The 19,544-nt window shown below is 49.9% G+C and overlaps 1 protein-coding gene across 1 annotated transcript; it reads right to left on the reverse strand.

Annotated features, from left to right (window-relative positions):
• Positions 1-1,048: 1,048 nt before the first annotated feature.
• Positions 1,049-19,056, reverse strand: DDX11 (DEAD/H-box helicase 11). The gene is made up of 26 exons (XM_084279286.1): positions 18,976-19,056; positions 18,593-18,829; positions 18,144-18,230; positions 16,402-16,550; positions 15,235-15,280; positions 14,636-14,743; positions 14,012-14,099; positions 13,342-13,544; positions 12,622-12,774; positions 12,456-12,502; positions 10,515-10,594; positions 9,242-9,286; positions 9,053-9,120; positions 8,548-8,586; positions 7,983-8,106; positions 7,339-7,473; positions 6,759-6,871; positions 6,319-6,391; positions 5,885-5,988; positions 5,147-5,296; positions 3,227-3,295; positions 2,959-3,059; positions 2,420-2,504; positions 1,740-1,815; positions 1,420-1,574; positions 1,049-1,298 (listed from the first exon to the last, which is right to left on the reverse strand). The coding sequence occupies exons 1-26, from the start codon at positions 19,039-19,041 to the stop codon at positions 1,269-1,271; spliced, it is 2,631 nt and encodes an 876-aa protein (XP_084135412.1). The 5' UTR covers positions 19,042-19,056; the 3' UTR covers positions 1,049-1,268.
• Between the last annotated feature and the right edge of the window lie 488 nt (positions 19,057-19,544).

The raw sequence follows: 19,544 nt of genomic DNA on the forward strand, positions 1-19,544 counted from the left end.
CATGAAAGAATTAAGTGCTGCTTGAATCTCCTGACTGCTTGAAGCAGGGTAGAAAGAAGGGGATAAGCAATGTTACCCACAGCTGCCCTGTCTTACTGGTCTGACTGTAATTCTACTGTGACACAACCTAAGTGCCTGACAGAGCTTTCCAGAAGATGGGTAAACTCTGTTTTCAGGGGCCACCAAGCCCCTTAATCTGGGTGGGTGATGGAAGATGTGTTCAGGCAAAATAATTAGATTTGCCATACTTAGAATCACAGAATGGTCTGGGTTGGAAGGGACACCAAGGATCAGAGTTCCAACCCTCTGCCCCAGGCAGGGACACCAGCCTCCAGCCTGGATCTACACAAGGTTGCCCAGGGCCCCATCCAACCTGGCCTTGAACACCTCCAGGGACGAGGCATCCACCACCTCTCTGGGCAGCCTGTTCCAACACCTCACTACTCTCTCTGTAAAAAACTTCCCCCTAATATCTAATCTAAACCTTCCTTCCTTTAGCTTCAATTCATTCCCCCTTGTCCTGCCAGTGTCTACTCTTTTAAAAAGTTGATTCCCCTCCTGTTTGTATGTTCCCTTCAGGTACTGAAAGGCTGCAAGGAGGTGCCCCTGCAGCCTTCTCTCCTCCAGGCTGAACAAGCCCAGCTCCCCCAGCCTCTCTTCACAGGGGAGGTGCTCCAGCCCTCTTATCATCTTCATGGCCTCCTCTGAACCCTGTCCAACGGTTCTACATCTTTCTTGTACTGGGGCCCCCAGACCTGGACACAGCACTCCAGATGGGGCCTCATGAGGGCAGAGTAAAGAGGGACAATCACGTCCCTGTCCCTGCTGGCCACCCCTCTTCTGATGGAGCCCAGGATACCATTGGCCTTGCAAGCTGCAAGAGCACACTGCTGGCTCATACACCAGAACCCCAAGTTCTTCTCAGCAGGGCTACTCTCAAGGAGCCTCCCAGTCTGTATCTGTGTCTGGGATTCCTCCAGCCCAAGTGCAACACCTTACACATCGCAGTGTGGAACCTCATTAGGTTCACCACTTAAATGTTTGGGTTGAAAATATTTTAATCAATTTAAATAAAACCTTAACAGCTGTAAACAAACAAGAGCCTTCATCATCATAGCACTCAGGTACTGAACAGCAAACACCCTCAATGGCAGAAGATGGAGATTCACAAATGCCTTGGTACAGACAAGCAGGAACTTGTGTTGTTTCAGGTGTTCTTCTGGGGGGTCGTGCACAGAGATGACCTAGAGCCTGTTCTCTGGTCTGCATCACAAGGTGTCCGACTTCCCTCGGTGGAACTAGGAACACACAAAAAACAGTTTGTCACTGGCCTTACTTTGAGGTGAAGGCCTAAATAAAGTACAGATAAGGACAGTGGGGAAGAGTTTTGGCCACAGTATGTAAGGTGCAAGTCCTGACCTTCCTTAACTCTGCAAACGCGGGTCCAAAGGCAGGTTTCACCTGGGTTCTCTCCCTGATCCACTGGGGCAGCTTGTTAAGGATGGCTGGGCAGGCGTACCTGTGGTCCAGGAGCAGGATGCTCGCGAAGTCCTTCTGATGCCGAATGGCTCTGCCTGCGCACAGTGCAGAACCGGATCAGCGCCGCCCACCCAGCCTGTGTTCTCACGCACGGAAACCCACCTTCCCAGCATGTGTACTTGTCCTTTTTTCCCCACCCTCCTGCTTCTGTGCAGCTCCATTTTGTATCTCCCAGCCCCCCCCAAGGTGGGATGAATTACCTATCGACTGGTTTACTGCCTTCATGCACAGGTTTTCAATCAGCACTCTGCTAGGTGCCTGGCCAGCAGCTCTGGGCTGGAAAGGAGAAAAAGGTGAGAATGAACCTAGGCAGATGTAAACCAGACTAGGGACTCTTGATGAAAAAGTGAGGTAAATGCTTTTACCCCTGCAGAGCAAGGGTGGCCAAGCAGACCCCAAGCTAAGAGTAAGGAGGGACAAAAGAAAGACTGCAGTCAGAGAACTATGGTAAGTGTTGGTGAAGTGCCAGCCCAACATCCCCTTGAAGGCAGAAAATGCTGTTCCTGCTGCCCAGGAACGGCATCTACAGTGGGCTATGAGAAAGAACAAGTGTGCCAAGAGGAGAGGTGATCCTGGCAAGCAGCTCCTACCACTGTGCCACCTCCTCTGGGGTGAAGGCACCTTGCTTCCCTTGGAACTCAGCATTCCAGGGAGCCCCAGTGGTGATTCCCTCCACTGAGCTTCTTCCCTATGTTTGTTTAGGACCACCTGTTTGCATGCAGTGTGGAGAAGGTGGTGCTCTTGGTACCACAGTCTGGGAAAGAAGGGCAAGCTCCGAGGAGAAAAATAATCTTTGAAGTCAGCCCTGGGACGTGTGCTGGGAGGAAAGTTAATCCTAAAAAGCTGAAGTGAAAGAGGCAGAGGTGTATGGCTGTGTTACCATTGTTTTGTCAAGCCAAGTCATTTTTTCCTGGAGCTCTGGAGATTTAATGTTGGGGTAAGGCATTCCCACCATAATCACGCACCTGCAAGGGAGGACTGCATTATTATTAATGTCTCATCCTGGAGCACTTTGCCAACAGACTGATAAATTAGAGGTCACCGCACCCCTGAAAGACAGCCAGCTCTGAAATCCAAAGGCAGCAATAAAGCACAGCAGTCTGACAAGCACATTCTAAACAGAAAGCTGCAGCGGGATTCAGGGTGCCAGAACAAGGGATTATCTAGCACAGCAAGCCTAACTGCATTACTCACATCAAAAGTACTCTGGAAAAGCGGGTTTTACGCCACCCAGCAGACTCGGACCTGTGGGTTTAAGGAGCAGTCCAAGCCCTGTGGTCCCCAGGATTTTCTGTCTATGCAAGTACTGCTGCATCCATCCTGCCTGGTGTTTCTGCACCGCAAGCTTGGTGCTCGCCCCCGAGGAGCGGCACTACCTTACCTTCCCAGCTCGTCCTTACCTTCCCAGCTCGTCCTTACCTTCCCAGCTCGTCAGAGAAGTTGATCCCTTCGCTCATTTTGCCTCCGACTACAGAAAGCAGCAGGGCGCCCGTCATCTGTCCTCCTGCCTGGCTGCAACGCTGCAGGAGAGGGACCAGCAGCTTCAGCCAGAGTAGGGATGATTTCTGTGTGTCAGAAATGCTCCCCACCCCTGGGCTAGAGCCCCCTTTCTGTGTTTAAAGCTGCAGCACTGCCATTCACAGCTGGGACCCCGCGCACTCCCCCCCAGCCGGCCAGCTCGGCTTACCTTTATGCACTTGGCATATTCGGCCAGAACCTGCTCCACCTGGTTGGCTCTCTTGGGCTCCTGGAAGATCTGTCACAGGCAGCACATCAATTGTAGCAAATGGTGTAAAGAAAGCAAATTATTTTACTTCCATGCCATTAAACAGCACATGGAATTAAGATCAAGGAAGGGCAAATTGCCTGGAAAACCAACTTAACCAGCACCTTTCCCCTCCACCCTGGAAATGCACTGCGTGCTCTTTTACAGCGCTTTTCAGCTGGGTGGCAAAGGGAGCAGCAGCTCCTCCCCTCCTCCACTCCCCCCCACCCCCAAAACTCCCTTTCAGCTTTGGCAGACTTGTCTAATTCTGTGGGAAACTACAAGTAGTCAGCTGAGAGCTGAAAGGCAGGGAAGCAGCACGCACCTCTTCCATCTATGAATAAAGACCCAGCAGGGTGGGGACACACACAGACCCTCCAGCTGCAAGATCTTGCAGGACGGTAACAGGACCAATCAATTCAAATCATCAATTAATTCCAAGTAATAGCTCCCCTTGCCCAGTGAATAAATCGTTTTCTATGCAAAGCATACATTTCTTTGTTATTCTAGCATGTCTAATTAGTCATGGAAAGCCCCTGCAGGTAATGGAGCGGCATTTTGATAGATGCTGTACCTTGGCCTAAATCACAAGTTGTTTCCCTAGTAAACAGGAGGTGCGACATTTGTCTTTTCTGTGACAGTAAAGAACCCAAAGGATGTGTTTTCTCTTGGTTAGCAAGAAGTACTAGCAGATTTTACCAGTCAGAATCAGGCTTTCGATAGAAAAATAACTGGCAATTACAAATATAAGCCAAGACTATTTAACTTACTAAACAGCAGCTATTTAATCCTCTGATTTAAATTAATTTTCCCTGTGTAATTTATATCTAATCTCAGCGTGATCTCACCACAGCCAACCAAGGCTTTAACCTCCCCCTGCTACGGTATGATCCTGTGTGTGGGCTGCTGAAAGTCACACTCGCTGCACTGGCCCCAAATCGCTTTGCTAACGCGTATCCAACGTGCTGGAGTCTGCAAAGGCCAAACAAGAAAAACTGGAGCTGAAACGTAGAGCGAGCTGCGCTGCTGTGGCACAAAGCCTTGGAGGTGCCAGGCAGGTGGTTGGGACACTGAAAGGACACACCTGAAAGGCACCACGAGCAGTAGCTGTACAAACACACGGAGAAGCTGAAGCATAGTGCTTCCCCCCAGAAACATACAGGCAGAGGCACCTGCCAGAATGTCTGCACCAAGGCTGTGAAATTCCTGGGCCCATGCTCTTCTAATCCACGGGGTAAGTTATTTAGCTTTTATGAAAGCAAAGTCTCAGACAGGGTAGATGTAGTTCTTTCCCTGCTCCCCTAGGCACCCCAATCCAAGACACATACCCCACGCCCTGAGACAGTCGGACTACCTGACTCCTTCAGCTGGAGCCACCGCTGCTCGCCTTCCCACTCCCTGCTCTGCACTTCTTCCAGCGGAACACCCTTTGTCCTGTGAGCTGCAGTCTGGTCCCCTTCTGCCCAGCCCTTAGTTGTGCTGGTCTGTGTTCCCCACAAACTCCCTACAAGAGCTACACCTGAACAACCCCCCAGCCACGTGGGAACAAGCTTCCTGCTTACTGAGCGTGAGGACTGTCTCCCTCCCTGGCTGCCACACAGCCTGTGCACTTAAAGGATCTGCAGCCGCATTTAATCTGACTGAGATCCCAGCTCAGTGATCAGCCGCCCGGGAAGCATCATTTATTCATTACTGGAGGGATTGGCTGGATAAACATCCGCTCTGCTCTGCCATGCGGAGTGTGAGAACAACTTGGAGAGAGGCCTGTAACGCACAGATAATCGTTTGATTTTTGAAGCCTCCATTTAAAGCACCAACTGCCCTCAGCGGCCGCACAATTACCTTCTTCTTAGTTGCCAGGCGGGCCAGCAGCCCCGTCTTCTCCCAGTGTGCGTGCACCTGCTTCTCGTACTCGTAGGAGGGGAAGAAGCACACCACACCCCCTGGGACCACGTTGCACAGGTTGCAGAGGATTCGACCCGTCTCATCCATCTGCAAGAGAGACACAAACATATTGCAGGTGACAGAGGCTCCAGCTAATGCTGCTCTGATTCTGTGCTTAATCCCAGGATCACACCTCCTCTGTGACATGCCTTGGGGAAGGAAAAATGTGGGAAATATGCCACATCTAAGAGAGCTCTCTATAGGGTAGCTGGGAATCGCCAAGCAGCTCTTCACTGCTTGGCCTCTCTTCCTTATCCAGCATTTCTGATACTGCTGTAGAGCAGCAGTCATTCAGGAAAAGGCAGCTTCCACTGTCCATTGTCCCAGTGGACAGGACCTGTCAAACCATGAAAGCCAGTCAGAAATCTTCTGATGTCCAGCACGCAAATGCAGGATCTCAGTACCACCAAACAGAAGCTGCTAGTATTCTTCATCTCCTATCCTACCTACCTCTGAGGAGGCAGCTCAAAACCACTTTTGCTGCTCCCTTCTCTCAATTACTTGGGAACACACCTGCACCTTATCCCATAGACTTCACTTGCCACGGCTTTTGATCAGTACATCTTTCAAATAGAGATCACAGTGTCCTGGGAAGCAAGAAAAGGTACCAGGGAAGGGAACAAAGGAAAGACTGACCATCTGGGGCAGGTCTCGTGTCTGGTAGGTGAACTCCAGCTTCTGGTTGGAAGGACCACTGCAGAGGATTATAGGTAAAATGTTTTCTGGAGGAATCACGTGTCCTAGAAGCAAAAACAAGCAAGCACTGTTGGTACAAACTCCACTAGCTTAAGAGCTTTGCCTGTGTGCAGTGAAGGAGCCGCACATTTGCCCAGCTAAGCTCAAGATCCAGAGTCATTTGGCTGCTCTGCCTTCTGTTCCCTGAGACCCCAGGAAGCACAGCACATGGCCTGCTGGTACTGCCCAAGACCACTGAGGATTGAAAGCTCAGAGTGGATTGGTAGGGAAATAGCACCCTAGAGTGCTGACAAAAGAGCACCCGTGGCAAACTGCAACACCCAGGGCTCAAGGAGACAGATTATGCCCCATCCTTGCCCCCAGGGCATACTCACCACAAGAGAACTCCACCACACGTTCAGGGTCCACACCAGCACAGGACAGCAACTGCTCTCGGAAATCAGCCACCTAAGAGCCACAAGCCAAGGGGAGGTGAAGTACCAGTATCCCGACACTTCATCAGTCCCGCTGCCGCTCCTGGAGCACCAGTGCCCAGGGAGAGCCAGTCAGCTCTGCCCACTGGGTCGCTGGCACAGAGCTGACGGGCTCCTTCCGCGAGAACACGGAGGGCATGGGAACTGGGCTGGGGGGACTCCAGGGCGGCGGGAGGAGGAAAGGCCCCGCCGCCGAGCTGCTGTCCCCGGGCGGCCCCGCCGTGCCCGAGCACAGCGGGCGGGGCCCCGCTCGCTCCCAGGCGCCGCCGCTCGAGGGGCTGCATCGCCCCCTGCCGGCGGCCCGGTGCCGGGCGCCCAGCGCAGCGTCCCCCGCCCCTCACCGGCTGCATGGTGCCGCCGGCGATGATGACGGCACGACACTCCTCCACCACTTTGGCGAAGTGGACAGCTGGGTTCAGCAAGAGGAATTTGAGGCTGCTCTGACCGACGGTGCCTGGGGAAAGAGGAGAAGCAGCATCAGGAACAGCTGTGGCACACGCCTGGGGTGTCAGAGATGCTCCCTCCCGTCCTGGGCGCTGCAGGGAGGTCCCCACCTCTCAAAACAAGGGGTTGCTGCCACTCAACACCGCAAGGGGCAGCAGCAGGTTACGCCAATGCAGAAGTTACCTTCTGCTTCACAGGAGCTGTAGAAGAGGTGCAGGAAATAGCAAGACAAAAATCAACACCCAGAAGGGGAGCAGAGCTCTGCAAACCCTGGCCGCAGGGCCCTGGGTCAAGAATTCCCTTGGGTTCACAGGAGTCCTCACGCACACCAAGCCCAACAGCCACATCACAGACATCACGCGTGTCCCAGCAGAGCTGCAGGCTCTCCCCGGGCTCCAGAGCCCCTCCCTCACTGCCAGTGAAGCACCCCACTTGTGCCTCACGTCACACCCCTCCCCAGCTCACCCATTCCAGTACCTTGGCTGTTGATAATAACCCGTCCATCTTGGTTTGCACTGGTGAGGGCTGAGAGAAACCCTTCGATGTGCATCAGCGGAGAGGCAGCTCGGAGCTGGTCACGCTCAGCCCCCACAGCAGGGCTCTGGAGAGGACCTGCCGGCCAGAAGAAGAAACGAGAAGCAGGCGACTTAAACCACGTTTCTGAAGACAGGGACTAAGCACAAAATACAGATTTTTTCATTTCCTACAGGACATGATACCTGGTCTGCATATGCAGGTAGAGACCAAAGACCCAATAGAGAACCCAAACTCTGTCTTATTGCTGGGGATAAACAAAGCCAGATCTGGCTTTTGTAGCTGGCACCACTACACAGAGCTACCCACGGTAGCTCAGGTCCAACAGCCTCAGCTCACAGTAGGCCAAACCTTGAGTATGGGCAGTGTAAACATGGAATCACATCATTCAGCCTCGTATCTTCTAATCATATGTATAGCCACCTAGGTCATCTAGTCAGATGTATTAAAAACACCTAAGCAGGACAGTAGTCTATAGCTCTTCAAATCTGCCTCTCCTCTTTCCTCTCTTTCCTCTTGCAGACAGATGCATGTTCCATGTCCTCACTTTGTCCACAGATGCATGAGTGGAGGATGTCTGAACTCACCCTCTTTATCGGATCCCTGATGGAGGGTCAGAAGAAAGTTCTGCAAACCAGCCAACTTCTGGTTTTCCGTGTTGGTCTTCACAGCTGTGGCAGGGTCTCTGTATTGCACCATGAACCCAAAAAGCTGCCAAGCAAAAGCCTGTAAGACCACGACTACCAACAGCAAGAATCAGACAAGACAAAAATGGGTTTGCTGGCCTGCCACGGGTAAAGTTCCTCAGAGGTGTTCACAAGCCAGCCCAACCAGAATCCATCAGCCCAGAGTTCCCATTACTTCACTCAATGAATCAAAACCAAGTCTGATGTTCGTTCCCCCTGTGCAGTGCAGCCTTCTGGGCTGGCAGCACAGAATCAGCACCCACTTGAACACTGTGGCATGCCATGTTATGTCCTGCTTTGCCATACAAGCCAAAGGTAAAGTGGTCCCTGCACTGTATGGACAGGTTGTTTGCAGAGCAGGGTGGAGAAGACAGGCTCCCACCCCAGCTGCTGCATCTCCCACTTAAAACTCAATGTGTGAAGCAGTATTTGAACGCTGGTGCTCATCAAGTCACAGGGGCAGTACCTTCCTGCTGATGAGGCTCTTCTGACAGTAACGCTGAACCTGTTGGGAGTAAGACAGAAAAACATTCTGGCATTCAGCATACCCTCTCCCACCCTGCTGTCCTTGATCCCTGTCCAGCGGGCATATCACTTCCTGTTCCTGCTGTGCCCCTGGGGAGGGGTGCACAGTTCTTTTTGAGCGTTGCTTCCCAGACGACAGTTTATTACAAAAGCATTGCTTCCAGAGTGGAAGCACTCAGTGCTGTGCTTGGAGGTTTGAGGGATGGGTTAGGTTATCGGAGCAGTAGTTTCCTCAACCCTCACATACTTAATCACTTGCTTCCCTCCACCCCAAGACCTCCTATCCAGCTTCAATACACTGTCCAGACAGCAGCAAAAGAGATTTAGACCTTGGGGAGAATCTGCCACGTGGGCCTTGGCTCTGCTTCCAGCTCTCACATACCTCCCGATAACCCTGAACAAGTCACCACCACCTGAGCCCTACCAGACAACAACATTTGCATTACCTTGAAGAGATTGATGTTGTCAATCTGGCTCTGAAATAAAAAGTCATTGATGGATTTTAGCACTGTCCCTGAAAGAAAAGGGGGAAAAAGACAAAAAAAGAAAAGTGATTGGCTGTTGGGCCTGCAGCCCTGACTGCCCACAGCAACATTTCTGACTGATGACTTCATAGCCCAGGTGTTCAGTCTCACCTGTTTGGGAAACAGCCTGACAGCCAGGATTTTGGTTCACATTACCTATAAAACACAATTCAAGGAATGCTTACAATGGCTCTGTCTTGAAACCAAGCAAGAGGCTAGTAACTGAGCTGAAGGGACAGTGCACCAGGGCAAACCCCAAGAAATCACTATACATGTGCAAAATGTGGCTATACAGACAAATCAGCGGCTCCTGCTCATTTTCCATTTCCCCTGCAGAGTAGCCCTACCAGGACAAGTGTGCTGCTGCGTCCTGAGAACCACCACCTCCATTCCTCCTGTAGCAGGATGCAGCAGATAGGGGGGATGCATACAAACGCTCTTCCACTACGTAATCATCGCGCTGGGAAAGATGAAGGGACAGGGACTGCAGTGCATCCCTCCCCCCTCCTCAGTGCAGCAGCCTGGAGCTGAGAAGTGTCCAGGAAGAGGGGAAAACCAGAGGACAACTCCACGCCCAGACCTGGCAGCCAGAACAGGATCAACTGCTGCAGCTGACTGCATTTTTTTGTGGGAGTTTAACACCCTCCTCACATCTCACTTTTGCAGCCTCAGTCATGAAGATGTACACAGGCTGCGCTTTCTAATGAAAGCACATAACTGAGTGTGGGGCAGGGAAGACTGGCAGGAAAGGGTAGGAAGAGAAGTGTACATCTGAGAGAAGGGCAGAGAGCACCACCAGGCCCCTGCCCCAAAGAGCTGCATTTTCCCAGGGCCAGGAGGAAGCTCTTTGTGAACTTATGACAGGCTTTCCTCAAGGCATGCTGAGGTCTTGCAAACAGATCTTTAGAAGAGAGCTCTGCAAATGCCACTGGATTTAAAAAATCATAGCAAAATCATGTTTTGTTTTTTTTCAAAGGTGAGACATCATCCAAGGATTCCTTCTGCAGAGGCATGCCTAACACAGGCAGAGGTCAAGCCACCAGATGACCTGGGAGATTTATTCTGTGTATTCCTCCTCACTTAGCACCCTACCTCATCCCCACTCAAATCAGATGTGAAAACCACATAGAAAGAGAGGGAAACGGCCTCTACCAACTTATGATGTCATCTGCTGCTCCTCAGCTAATCAAAGAGAAGGGTTTGGGCAGACACCTGTTGACATCCCCATGTTACAAAACAGCCTGAGAAATAAAATTACTGGAATCTAAACCTATACATGAGCAACACCTCCCCACAGATTCTGCAGAGAGGGAAGGGGGACAGTGCCCTGAGGAAGCAACAGTTAGCCGAGAGTCCACCAGCACCCCTGAATAGATTCACTTACCTCCCAACATGGCCACAAACCGCTCCAGCAGGTACAGGATCTGCTTAATGTACATCAAGTTCTTTGCTTTCAAGCGTTTCCTATGAAAAATGAGACAGGCATTAGGTGGCAAAATATCTTCAGGGACCAACTCACGGCAGCTGAACTGCAGAGACAAGCACCAGAACTCCCCTTCATTTTGAACAAACAGAAATTATTCTTGGTTCCGTCCAAGCTCACTCTGTCCTGGTTTCAGCTGAAACAGAGAGTGTTCTTCCCAGTAGCTGGTGCAGTGCTGTGAAATGGATTTAGGAGGAGACGGCGGAACACTGGTAACACTGTGATGTCTTTAGCTGTTGCTAGGTCATTGTAGTGTCTATGTTAAGTCAAGGACTTTCCAGTTTCCCAGGCCCTGTCAGGTGCACCAAGAAGCTGGGAGAGCACAGCCAGGGCAGCTGGCCCAGGCTGGCCAAAGGGATGGTCCCTACCAGATGATGTCATGCTCTGCATATAACTGGGGAAGCGAGCTGGGAGGCAAATCTGCTGCTTGGAAACAGGCTGGGCATCAAGTTGGATTTTTGGTGGAGGGGGGAATTTTCCTCCCTTCTGTATATGGTGGCCATTGCATTTATGCATCATTTGTGGTAGTGGTGGTGGTGGTTGTTTTTCTCATTGTTTTCTTGCCACGTTGTTCTATTAAACTACCTTCATCTCAACCCATGTGGGTTTTTCCCATTCTCTTTCCCATCTCTTTGGCCAGGGTGGATGAGGGGTGAGCAAGCAGCTACATGGTGCTTAGTTACCAGCTGGGGTTAAACCATCATACACTCCCTATCTGTGACAAGGCACAGACCCCTGGATATCCTGTCCAAGGCCGCCCCAGAGCATTCACCCACGTACCACACGCTGTTCCTACAATCGCCTTTCTCCTCACACATTAATCAGGTTGTCCATCAGAATGGCAGTGATATCCCCAGTGCCTCTTGCAGAAACACTACTCAAACTCAAAGTAATTAGCATAGTAATCAATCACTGCAGGGACAAGATTCCAGACTTGCCCAGAGCCAAAAAACACGTATAGGTTCCTCCTCCTCCAAGCTTACTGCCTCTGCCATAATGCCAGTCAGCACATGACAGACAAAAGTCCAGGAAAGACATGAAAGACTGAATCTTTTGAAACTCTGGATTCCCATGCAGGCGTGATTAGAGGGACATCATAGAATCACAGAATGTTAGGTTGGAAGGTACATTTGAAGGTCATCTAGTCCAATCCCCCTGCAGTAAGTAGGGACATCTTCACTAGATCAAGTTGCTCAGAGCCCCATCAAGTCTGACCCTGAATAGATGTTCTCCATTACATCTCTGGGCAACCTGTTCCAGTCATCTACCACCCTCATATTGAAGAATTTTCCCTAATATCCAACCTAAATCTCCCCTTTTCTAGTTTAAAACCATTACCCCTCATCCTATCGTTACATGCCCTTGTGAACAGTTCCTCCCCAGCTTTCTTACAGGCACCTTTCAGGTACTGGAAGGCCGCTATAACGTCCCCCCCAGAGCCTTCTCTTCTCCAAGCTGAACAAACTCAACTCCCTCACAGCCTATCCAGCAGCTTGTTTTTCAGCAGAATTATCAGCTTGGTTTCACCTGCATTCTCCATGGAGATCACTCCTCTTGATTTTCAAAGTATTTCCTACAAACATGTCGGGAAAGGAACTGAGACTACAAGGGAAAGACAGAATCCTCAGGGTACCCCCTTTCACACTGCTTAATATCAGTCTCTGCAGTCTGGCAGAGATGGATTCTAGACAGACATAACAAAGCAAGTGGTTTTTCATCTGCAGAAGTATTTACACAAATAACCTCACATTGGGGATAAGCAAGAAAGACCACTCAGACAGGAGATAAGCCATAGAGCTGCACTGCCTGCCACTGCTGTGTGGTTTACCTCCCAATCCTCACCTGTATCGCTCCATGTACTGCTGCAGCTGGGAGTGGGCACAGCACAGCTACACAAGCAAAAAAATAAATAAAAAAAAAGGGGAGCTGTTATTACAAAGGAGCCAAGAAAGGGCCTTCTGCTGGATGCAGAGTTCACTCACCATTAACAGGTCAGGCTCTGACTCACCTGAGAGCCACTGACCTCCACGCTGTGGAGGCAGGTGATGGTGTCTATGAGGTTGTGGGCCTCATCAATGATTACAACCTGGTCCTTCAGCTTGATCCCAGCAGCGGTCCTGGTAGGCTCATGCAAGATCATCTGATAGGGCAGCACCACCAGCTAGAGGAAACACATGCTGCACTGATTCTAGCTCTCATCCTTACAAACTTAGGGCACTTCCTACCTGCTCACTGAAGGCCCCTATCAGATGCCCTTACAAAATTCAGTCAAGTTACTTATTCTTAGTAGGAAAAGGTGGAAAAAGAGACAGGAACACATCCTTGAGAGGGGCACTGGGATATAAGCTAAAAAGAAATGATTATGCTACAACTGCACATTAGCTCAGATTGCCTTCCAAATCTCCTCTGAAGCACTGAAAGCATGTCTCCTGACAGAGAACCAACCAAGCAAGAGCGGTGGCAAGAGCTAAGCTTACACCTGCACATCAGTGCTGCCTCAGAGTTATCAAACCTTTCAAGAGTTTCAGAATGTTGAGACATACCCACAGCCTCCCTATTAACTTGAAATGGGAATTCCTATTTTCCTTTGCTTTCCCAGCACAGCTACAGCTGGCAGACACAAAGCCTGTTTACAAACTCCTGCAATACTGAGTACTGGAGGGAGCAGGCAATTGGTTTATTCCTACAGGCCCTGGCATGAATTCCATTAAAAACGTGTACCCCTTACCTGAGCAGCAGGAATGGCATATCGACTCCCATAATAGGGGCAAGCTTTGGTCTCCCTTCCCAAAGCTACCAACTGCTCAATATCCTTCACTTCCACTAGAACTTCACTGCGGAGAAACTGCATCTGCTCATAGGAATAAAACGGGCATACGGCACGACTCACACGTCTCTTCTTCCCTTCCATCTCTTCATCACTCTTCTTGTCTAACAGCCAAGACCAAAAGAAAGCTATGAGCAACACATAGCCTAAAACAACCACTTTTGCAGAGCCTCCTGGATTTCAAAGGAGGCTTTGTCATGTCTACTTTTGACCTACTGTCTATTGAAGTATTATTCAGCATTTAAGTATTATTCAGCATTTTCATCTCCACAGTGAACACTACTCTTGCCAGTTAGATTTAGCTGCATGACGTGTTCCCACTGAGCTATGAAGACAGACATCTTTCTGTTGCAGAAGTCCTTCCCACTTCACACACTCAGAAAGAGCATACAGATCTCAGCATCCCAGCCTGGAGGGTCAGGGAGAGTAAAAGCACTGAGGACCTCTACCTCTGGTCCTCCAGCACGCCATTTTCAAGCTCTTGTTAGAGCCGACTGGCAGTGCACACTGTCTCCAGACTCTCCTATCAGCTTCACCAGCAATTGCTTCCCCGGGCTGGAAGGGTTCCTACCATGTTTGTTCTTTTGCATCTCCATGCAGCGGTCATTGATGAGCTGGAGACACCCCAGGCTTCGCACCTCCTCATTCACACACAGGTTCTTGAACATGCAAAGAGAGGAAGCAGTAGGGGGTCATTAAGCACTGAGCTCCCTCTGGGCACCCTTGCTGTCAAATGAAAGGTTTTTATAAAGCAATCTCAGGCCAGACTCTGAAATGTCTGACCAGACATTGTGCACACTAACTGCTACAAATATGCTTGAAAAACATAAAAACTTAGTGAGGGGAGGGGGTGGCGGGGGGTGGGGAAAGGTGCACTAAGATGGCTCACTGCTGCACAGCAGCTCCTAAAAATGCTGCCAGAAGTAATACTAAGAGGAACGCCTTCCCAGTGAGTCAGGCATCCATATAATTCCACATCAGAAAGGGTAAAACAGATTTTTGTATTTACACCAAAGGGTAAACGGCAAAACGCACATCACAGAAAAAAGTACATCACCCAGACCTGTGTAATGACCCAGATCTGCTTTAATTTTCCAATGGGAGATGCTGTCTGTGGCGCCACGTCCGCACGCCGCCTCACAAAGTCTCTCACATCAACATGTGCTCTGGGTCCCTTGTGAGCAGCACCACATACCTGCCGGGATCCCAAGGAGACCAGGCGCGTGTCTCTGCCAAAAGGACTCTTCTGCACCTCGTGCACAAACTGCGACAGCTGGGAGTGAGTGCGGCTGCAGTAGTAAATCTACGACAAGGAAGAGGAAAGAGAAGACAAGAATATGGAAGCCAGTCCCCTACCTACAACTAATCCCACAAGGAAGCGGCCAAACACACAGTTAATCGTGCTCAAGCTTTAATAAACACAAGGGAAGGCATATGTTTGAGTGTCACCTGACATTTTTTGAGGCCAACAGCCTTATCTTCATTGTCTCCTAATGTGTTTGGCCTTATTTCCATGTACTTTCCAAGGTCCCTATAGAAACAGGGGCCTAAGTGTTTCTCACAGTGTGCTTTCACAGCGAGAAACAGCAAAAAATTCGGCAGCGCTAGCAGAGCGAGCTGCTTAGGCAGCCAGGCAGTGCAGGAGGAGATGAGCACAGCAGAACTGGTTACTGTTATTAAAAAAACAGGTCAGATCTTGGATACTGGTTCCTAAATCCTTCTGCACTGCAACCATAATTCTGCTCACTCCTACACTGTTCTATGAGGTGGCACCATTTCCTTTCCTCATCTCACCTTAGTCACATGCTCTTCTTCCAAATCATCGTCGTCTTCTTCCAGTCTAAGAAAAGAGAAAGTGCAAACAGTTTCCTTTCAGCAGACCCCTGGCTGTTAGAACCAAATGATGCTGCACTACAAAAGAGAGGTCTCAAGAGAAATGGCACTGTCATCTCAGTAAGAGCCTCAGTTCTTAATTCAGGAGATAGGAGAAAAATGGACTTTTCAAGAATCATGTAAATGTGCACAATCAAGTCAGGCCTTGCTCTTTGAAAGATAAATGTCTGTAGGGCTGCGTCTTTAGCAAGTTCAAGAAATATTTTTTTTCTTCTAAATCTGGGGCTTGTGAACCCCAGGCATAAGCTAATCAGCGCTATACTATTCTTTGGTGAGCTTATTTATTTATTTTTGTAAAACCTTCCCTTTAGAGACAATTTACCACCCTGAAGCTATTGCATAAAGAAAAGCTTCGGGAAGATATTTGGCTCCCATATAGTTCCTCAAAGGCAACAGCAGTTTAATGTTTGATAAGCTACATATAAACGAAGCAGTTATGTGTTCTGCAATTTTTAAGGCAGGAAGATCTGTCTAGATACTAATTAGTAAATTTGTATTTTAAATGTATTTGACTTTTCATGCTGAATTATGGCTTCTGGCTTTCTGCATGGAGCAAATGGATGAGAGAGAAAAGTGTGCAAGGGGTCTTCATGCTGAAGCTTGGTCTTCAGGAATGCGAAGATCTCTCCCTTTGGAGTACCAAAAGATGCCAGTGCTCATCTGCAGGACTGGCAGCTGCTTTTGATGCTGAGTTCAGTTCTGTTTTTCTAAAGCAAGGAACTTGGATCTCAAACCACTCACTCGGCATCCAGGGGCATTCTTTGGGAAACCAGGCATGGATAAAGGCAGAGCACTGCCACACATTTTAAGAAAGATGTACTTTCTCAGAACACACTTCAGGTCAGTCTGACCAGTCTAATAAAAGCTTAAACAGCAAAACAAAAACACCACAAAACACCCAACCAACCAATTAAGCAAACCCCCAGAACAATCACTACCTCACACAGCTTGAACAGGGGACAAACTCCATATCTGCACAATCACAGGTGAAATCTCTTTTATCAAGGCAAGAAAAAATTATACAGAAAATGTGCCTTGGCACAGACCGCCCCTGGTCCCTGTCCTTACCCAGATACCACTTTCTTTTCTTCATCACTCTCGTATTCAGCAAGAATCAGATCCTCCTCATTGTGATCCAGCTGCTCCACTCCAGCTCCCTCTGAAAGAATATCCTTGCTGAGCTGAAGAAGGCGCTTTGTCTCATCCTCCTCAGATCTCTGAAAGAAACAGGTGATCGCTTTATTTCTCATACAGAAAGAGAAGTGCCACACACATCACTTTATGCCACGGGCAGGTCAGAAGACAGCACAGTCCCTCACCAGGAATGGCTTGCTCAGTAAACCCACAGCAGGACAAGCAAAGGCACCAAGGGTGTCTGAAGCTGTTCAGCCCCACAGAAAGCAGCTATCACCAACAACCAAAGCCTTGCCCACACAGACACACATAAAGGGGGTTAACATACAGAACCTTCTGTACAGAAGGTGCCCTGAACTGCTAGATCCAAAAATTACAATACCCATGTAATCCAGCATCAGTTGCATAAAGCGGTCTGTAACAGATGTCTGCCTAATAGCACGTAAATAAGCCCAACCATATAAGAACATAACCAAGCACTCTGTCCACGCTTAACTCAAAGCTCAGATAAACTCAGCACCTGTTTTGGAAAGCAGAACACAAGATTTCTCTTGCTGTTTTTTTCTCCTATTAGGCAGTTCTTGTTTAACATAGATCTGCCCCCCTAAAAGACTTCCTTTAAAAACAACAGTTTTCTGATTAACTGTGTTCTGATAAAGAAAATTTCAGAGGGTTTTCATGCTGAAAACAGTATCTTCCAACTCCAATAAGCACGCTTTTACCACAGCATCATGAAGAAATACAGTCAATGAGCACTACAGAAAAGATGAATCAGCTGCTTTTCCAAATCTCCATACTTCTCTCACTTGCTTTCTTGTTTTTTATTGTGCTTCCCATTTCACATGTTCTTCACCTGCTTTTAAGGGACAAAAGTTCCTTGTTCCACCTGGTTTTTATTTGACATTCATCTCTGAACCTTTGCTATTTCTGCCATGTCCTTTAGATGGGAGTTGACCAAAACATAACACTCCACTTGTGACGGAGCACACTAAGAACTAATAGCTTGGCAGCCTAATAAATCTGCCTGTTTCGGGACCTAAAGTGGGTATTTCTGGGAAGCTTGACTCATACCAACAAAAAGCTCTTAAGAGTCAAGAGTACTGAAGTCAGTTCACCTATCTAAATGGCAAGAAAATATATAGGTAGTAAAGATGCATTTCTGAACAATACATTCATGTTTGCTATGAAAACAAACAAATTCAAGTGTTCCCTAGTGGCAAGCAAAGTACAACCAAAGCCTGGCTGGGCTCTTCTGTTCCCACCATCTTAAATTTAATCACAGTTCTAAAGGTTTTTTTCCAGAAATACAACGCATTCACACACGCTCATAAAACAGAGAGCTTTAAAAAAAACCCCCAAACCTCATTAAAAATTCCAAGCATTTAAGCTTTTAAAACAAAAGCAGAGGGCCAGAAAGCCATCAGAACAGACACCCTTTCTATCCCCGCACAAGCACTGTCACAGGAAATTCTCTACACACAACCACATCTATTTACTGTATCTGTACTTTAAAAAGAAAATCTAACAAAAAAAAAATTGACTGCAAATTTACACAACAGTGAGCTCCACAAACAGATGGGTTGGAAAATTCAGCGTGAAGTTGCAGATATTAGCAAGTATTAACAACGCTCAAGGTAACTGAAGCAGAAAGCTCCAATCTCTGTGGGGTAACTCACCTTCCTCTTTGCTGCATACTTTAACTGTACATTATGGCGAATTTTCTCCAGATGATCTTCCCGCTTTTTCCTCCTGATCTGCTCTTCCTGAAACAAAGGGAGGGTGAAGGAATGACAAAGTATATTTAGTTCTAAACCTCAGGTATAGTTAGTTCCCTATTCCCTGGGTATAGAAAAAAATTAACTCTGAAAAAATCTCCCTTTCTCCCGGAGAGTATGCCTGTTATGTTACCACGTTTGGGGCACTACGGCTCCCTTATGCAACTCTCACAGCAATGCCTCATCCCTTGTAACCGAAACAAAGTCTCGTGTAAAACGAAGGCGCTTTGCCACCCACACACCACCCCCAAAGTTTGTCTCGTTTTTCCAATCATCGCCCCCAGGTATCAGCCTTTCTGACCTCACGCCTCATTACATTGGCCGCCCGCCACACAGGAGCATTACCCAACCTTTAGCCTGTCCACCATGTCCCGTTCTTTCTTCTTCTGCACGAATGCCGTAACCCAGTCGGGCTCCCCGGCGGCGTCCCTGCTGCCTGGGGGTCCGGCCCACGCCGAAACCAGCTGCTGCTTCGCCTCCTGGCCGCCATCCCCCAGGGCCAGCAGCCGCGCCTCTTCCTGCTGCTTCTTCTCCTCGAAGTCTCGGAGCCAGGAGAGGGCCCCGCAGATGAGGCTCAGCGACTTTCCCTGCCGCGGAAAACGAACAAGCTGAGGCGCCCGCGGGGCCGACTGGCTCGGCGACAGCCCCTTCCCGGCGGGACCGAGCCCAGACCAGCCCGTTGTGTCTCCCGCCTTCTACCCACAGAGGCCCCCGCCCGGCCGCACTGGCTCACCGTGCCCGTGGGGCTCTCGAAGATCCCGACCCGGCCAGCCTCCAGCGCGCTGTACAGCGCCGCCATGAACTGCTCCTGGATGAGGTACGGCGTGTAGGGGAACGGGAACCGGCCGCCCCCGGGGCCGGGCGCTACCGCCGCCGCTGCCCCGTTCTCCATCCCCGCTTCGAACCGAGCGCCGCAGACACCCCTCCTCCTTCCCGTGACGCTCCGGTGACGAGCGGCGCCGGGCGGAAGGCCCGCACCTCCCCTGAGGCGGCCTGCCTCTCACCTGCTGGGCCGGGCCCGGCCGCGGGGGTGGCGGGCAGTCTAGCGGCAGCGTGCCCGCAGGCCCCGGCCTTTCTCCGGGCCGCGACGCCTTGGTGGCACCGGGAAGAAGCCCGTGTTATTCTGCCCTTGCGGCCTGGCTCATTCCCTTCTCCCCGCCGTAGGTATCGCCGCGCCGCCGCGGGTGGCGCCTCCTGCGTTTCCCCAAACTTTTACCCCCCCCTTCGGCTCCTGCCTGCCCAGCCCCCGGGGGCCGGGAGCCCTTGCCAAGGGGGCCGGTGCGGCTCTGCTCTCCCGGCAGA

This window comes from Gallinula chloropus, assembly GCF_964237585.1.
Source record: "Gallinula chloropus genome assembly, chromosome: 1".
In the NCBI taxonomy this organism is placed as follows: domain Eukaryota; kingdom Metazoa; phylum Chordata; class Aves; order Gruiformes; family Rallidae; genus Gallinula; species Gallinula chloropus.

What these genes read in the sequence shown, in the direction of transcription:
- DDX11 (XM_084279286.1), bottom strand. Translation starts at nt 19,041, where the DNA reads ATGGCGGCGCTGTACAGCGCGCTGGAGGCTGGCCGGGTCGGGATCTTC. An exon ending in TGGAGGTCAGTGGCTCTCAG is followed by an intron (nt 12,503 to 12,621) that starts GTGAGTCAGAGC and finishes TTGCTTGTGTAG; the next exon opens with CTGTGCTGTGCCCACTCCCA. An exon ending in GTTTGTGGCCATGTTGGGAG is followed by an intron (nt 9,287 to 10,514) that starts GTAAGTGAATCT and finishes TGTGTTTTATAG; the next exon opens with GTAATGTGAACCAAAATCCT.